Genomic DNA, 5,286 nt, shown 5'->3' on the forward strand with positions numbered 1-5,286 from the left:
ATACAGGTCAGTGTAACGGAGGAAGGAGGTGGGGTTTAGGGCCAGTGTAGCTACAAGAGGGATTGTTCCACATAACCTACAAAGAGGCAGGCATAGCTTGGGCCCATGCGGGTACCCACGGCCACCCCCTTTGTCTGTAGGAGGTGGGAGGAATTGAAAGAGTTGTTGTTCAGGGGGGAGGACAAGTTCGGCTAAGCAGATGAAGTTGTCAGTGGAGGGGGACTGGTCAGGCCTGCGGGACAGGAAGAAGCAGAGGGCCTTAGGCCATCTGCATGGGGAATGCAGGTGTATAGGGACTTGATGTCCATGGTAAAGATGAGGTGTTGGGGACCAGGGAATTGGAGGTTCTGGAGGAGGTGGAGGGCATGGGTGGTGTCACGGACATAGGTAGGGAGTTCCTGGACCAAGGGGGAGAAAATGGAGTCAAGATAGGTGGAGCAGGAGCAGGCAGAGACAATGGGTTGACCACAGCAGTCAGGTTCTATCCGCCTCCCCCTCTTCCTATTTATTTCAGAACCCCCTTCCCTTCCCCCTCCCCCATTTCTGAAGGGTCTAGGCCCAAAACATCAGCCTTCCTGCTCCTCAGCCTGCTGTGTTCATCCAGCTCTACACCTTGTTATCTCAGATTCTCCAGCATCTGCAGTTCCTACTATCTCCAATTCTATTATAGGCCTTGGTCGCACAGTCTTTCAGAGGAGGGCCCTGCCTTTTGTTTTTTTTTAATTATTCATTCATGGAACGAGGGCATCGCTGGCTGGAGTGGCATTGTTGCCCATCCCTAATTGCCCAGAGGCAGTTAAAAGTTAAACCACACATTGCTGTGGGTCTGGGAGTCACATGTAGGCCAGACCAGGTAAGGATGGCAGTTTCCTTCCCTAAAAAAGGGCATTAGTGAACCAGATGGGTTTTTTCCCCTACAATCAGGAATGTTTATGGTCATCATTAGATTCTTAATTCCAGATTTTTGTTATACTGAATTCAGATTCCACCATCTGCCAAGGCAGATTTGAACCCTGGGTCCCCAGAATATTAAGACGACTCAACCACACTATTTTCTTTTGGGAGAGCAGGGGACATCTTTCTGGCTAATATCCATCACAATCCAATACAACAATCCAGATTATCTGGGTCACTACTTTTTGTGGAGGTTGACAATGCATTAATTGGCTACTACACTGCCTTCATTACCCCATATAAACAGTGACTACATTCAAAATGAGTTAGTTTGCTGTAAAGCATTATGAAACATCCAGATGTAGTAAAAGGCTTCCAAAAAAAAACAAAAAACTCATTTCTTTCCTTTTATCCAGCAAGTACTTACTATGGTAAACTGGGGTGTGAAAGTGTCATTCTACTTTAAGTCACAAGATAAAACCAAAAGGGTAGCTTTTACTGACTATATTCCAGCATAGTGACAGAGGCATCAATAGGGAAATTTTAATCCTTGGAAAGGCAAATCCATAAAACCCATGACTGTACTGCAGAAGGTGCAAATAACTTTACAATGGTGTTTCCTTAAAAAAAGCACTTTGGAATGATCTGCTCATTTAAATGAAAATGAAACATTTTAAAAAAGCATTCACACTTACCACTGTGAAGATCAGTGCACCAACAGAAGCATACACAATCTGGAGAATCTTGTTTTGGATAAAGATGCACAGAATTCCGAAGAAAAACAGCACAACCACAGACACCAACATCACACCCATACAGGAAGTAAAGTCATACTTGGTCTGTGGAAGAGGGGGAAAAATATTAGCATCAAAACAAGTTGACCAGCATTCAGTCATTAGGGCTAATTCAAGTTAAGTTATTTGTCACCAAAAATCCAGTGGTTGGAAACAAAAATCAAAGCTGGAAGCTATTGAAAAAAAAATCAGCTGCATGAAATTCTATTCATGTCAGTAAATCCATTAATCCTGCCACATTCCTGTTGGAGCAATTTTTTTTAAAAATTCACTCAAGAATGTGGGCATTGCTATCTGGATGAGCATTTAGTGCACATCCTTAGGTGACCCTTGACAAGGTGTTGGTGAGCTGCCTTCTGGAACCTCTGCAGTCCAGGCACTGTAGGTGAACCGACTATGGCTTTAGGGAGGGAATTCCAGGACTTTGACTCAGCAACACTGGAATAGAGATATATTTGCATTTAAATGCGAGGTTATCCACTTTGGTCACAAACAGGAAGACAGATTATAAGCTGTCACCATTCAGATAAAGAAAGTCAGTCAGATATACAGCACAGGAACAGGCCCTTCAGTCCAACTCATTCATACCGACCAGATATCCTAAATAAATCTAGTCCCATTTGCCAGCATTTGGCCCATATCACTCTAAACCCGTCCTAAGGATATTTCCATCCAGATGCCTTTTAAAATGTTGTAGTTGTACCAGTCTCCACCACTTCCTCTGGCAACTCATTCCATACATGCACCACCCTCTGAAAAACTCACCCTTTAGATCCCGTTTAAATCTTTCCCCTCTCACCTTAACCTATGCCCTCTAGTTTTTGACTCCCCCAGCCTGGCAAAGAGACCTTGTCGATTTATCCTATCCATGCCTCATGATTTTCTAAACCTCAATAAAAGGTCACCCCTCAGCCTCCAACACTCTAGGGAAAATAGCCCTAGTCTACTCAGCCTCTGCTTACAGCTCAAACCTCCCTCCCCACCCACCACCAAACCCTAGCAACATCCTTTTAAAATCTTTTCTGAATCCTTTCAAGTTTCACAACATCCTTCCTGTGGCCAGGAGACCAGAATTGCACGCAGTATTCTGAAAGCGGTCTAACCAATGTCCTAAATAAAAACAACGGGCTGCAGATGCTGTAATCAGGAACAAAACCAAAGTTGCTGGAAAAGCTCAACAGGTCTGGCAACATCTGAAGGAAAAACAAAAAGAAAATCAGTTTCAGGGACCAAAGATGAGGAAGAATTTTTTCCAGAGTTGTGAACCTGTGGAATGCTCTCCCACAAGCAGCTGTTGGCCCAGTTCGTTAGATATGAGGAGAGAGTCAGACATGGCCCTTGCAGCTAAAAAGGATCAAGGGGTTTGGAGAGAAAGCAGGAATGGGATACTCAAATTGCATGATCAGCCATGATCATACTGAATGATGGTGCAGGCTCAAAGGGCCAAATGGCCTACTCCTGCACCTATTTTCTAAGTTTCTGTCAGGATATCGAGCAGCTTGGAGAGGAACTTGCAGGAGCTGGTGTTCCAATGATCTGCTGCCTTTGTCCTTCTAGATGGTAGTGGTCATGGGATTCAAAGTTGCTAAGAAGCATTGATGAATGTCTGCAGTGCATCTTGTAGATGGTACACATTTCTGCAACTAAGCATCAGCAAGGAAATGGATGTGGTGCCAACCAAGTGAGCTGCTGTGTCCTGGACTATGTCAAGCTTCTTGAGTGTTATTGGAGCTGTACTCATCCAGGCAAGTGGAGAGTATTCCATCGCACTCTTGGATTTATGTCTTTTAGATAGTGGACAGGCTTTGAGAAGACTGGAGGCGAGTTACTTGCTGCAGTATTCCCAGTTAGACTAACATAAGCTTCCATAAAGAAAGTTTACCCTTTCACCTTTATACCACAAATTAAAATAAACTAATGTTGAAGCAAAAACATGATCAAAATTAATAATACAGATGAGTGTAACATCATTGAACTAGTAATCCAGAACCTCAGGCTGGGGTCCAAGTTCAAATTTCACCATGACAGATGGGGAAATTTCAATTTCATCCAATGAAAAGCTGGCCTAAATCGTGACTATGGATAGGATATGGCTTGTTAACAAGAGGATGCCCTTTTAGGACACAAAAGGTCATTTTTCTTCTCTTGGGAGCAATAACACTTTGGAAAACAGTGCCTCTAAAAGCAATGATGTAGTTGGTTTAATTGCCTAGAAAAGAGTCTTAAGGTTATTGGGCATAGATGGAAAATGTGAAATTTGAAGCAAACAGATCAGCCTTTTTTTTTAAAAAAGTTGTGTTGAAGGAGACTCATGGGACTGAATGGCTTACTTCTACCTCCAATTTGTATCCATATGGTAGGCAGAGTTTTAGATAAGCAGATTAGTACATAATAGAACATAGAACAGCACAGTACAGGCCCTTTGGCCCATGATGTTGTGCTGACCTATTATCCCAAGATCAATCTACCCTGCATTCCATACATTTTACTATCCTCCATGTGCCTATCCAAGAGTCACTTGGAAGTCTCTGAAGTATGACTCCACTACCACTGCCGGCAGCGCATTCCACACGCCCACCACTCTGAAGAACCTACCTCTGACCTCTTCCCTATACCTTCCTCCAATCACCTATAAATTATGCCCCCTCATAACAGTCAGTTCCACCCTGGGAAAAAGTCTGACTATCCAAATATGTTTCTCATCATCTTGTAAACTTCTATCAAGTCACACCTCATCCTTCTTTGCTCCAATGAAAAAAGCTCTAGTTTCCTCAACCTTTCCTCACAAGACCTGCCCTCCAATCCATGCAGCATCCTGGTAAATCTCTTCTGCACCCTCTCTAAAGCTTCCACATCTTTCCTATAAAAAAGGTGACTAGAACTGAACACAATATTCCAAGGTGTGGTCTAACCAGAGTTTGAGCTGCAGCATAACCTCACGACTGTTAAACTCAATTCCCCTGCCAATGAAAGCCAACACACCATATGCCTTCTTTACAAATCTACCATCTTGGGTAGCAACTTTGAGGGATCTATGGACGAGGACCCCAAGATCCTGCCATTAACCCAATATTCTGCATTCAAAATTTGACCTTCCAAAAACTGCACTTTTCTGGGATGAATTCCATCTGCCACTTCTTCGCCCAGCTCTGCATCCTGTCAATGTCCCACTGCAACCTACAACAGCCCTCCACACTGTCCACAACTCCACTAACCCTAGTGTCATTGGCAAACTTACTAACCCACTCTTCCACTTCCTCATAAGAACGTAAGAAGTAGGAGCAGGAGTAGGCCGTCTGGCCCTTCAAGCCTGCTCCGCCATTCAATAAGATCATGGCTGATCTTTTCATGGACTCAGATCCACTTACCTGCGTGCTCACTGTATCCCTTAATTCCTTTATTGTTCAAAAAAAATCTATTTTTTTAATTTAAAAAAAGCATTTACTGAAGTAGCATCAACTACTTCACTGGGCAAGGAATTCCATAGATTAACAACCCTCTGGGTGAAGAAATTCCCTCAGTTCAGTCCTAAATCTGCTCCCTCTAATCTGGAGGCTATGCCCTCTTGTCCTAGCTTCACCTGCCAGTGGAAACATCC

General features: G+C 43.5%; 1 protein-coding gene across 2 annotated transcripts in view; it reads right to left on the minus strand.

Moving 5' to 3' along the window:
* Positions 1-5,286, minus strand: part of grinaa (glutamate receptor, ionotropic, N-methyl D-aspartate-associated protein 1a (glutamate binding)) — a 38,120-nt gene that overhangs the window by 11,808 nt on the left and 21,026 nt on the right. For both annotated transcript variants that reach the window (XM_048616607.1, XM_048616609.1), the window contains one exon: positions 1,590-1,733. In XM_048616607.1, coding sequence (XP_048472564.1) covers positions 1,590-1,733 — 144 coding nt within the window. The remainder of the gene's footprint in view (positions 1-1,589; positions 1,734-5,286) is intronic.

Source organism: Rhincodon typus, chromosome 2 (genome assembly GCF_021869965.1).
Source record: "Rhincodon typus isolate 14 chromosome 2, sRhiTyp1.1, whole genome shotgun sequence".
NCBI lineage: Eukaryota > Metazoa > Chordata > Chondrichthyes > Orectolobiformes > Rhincodontidae > Rhincodon > Rhincodon typus.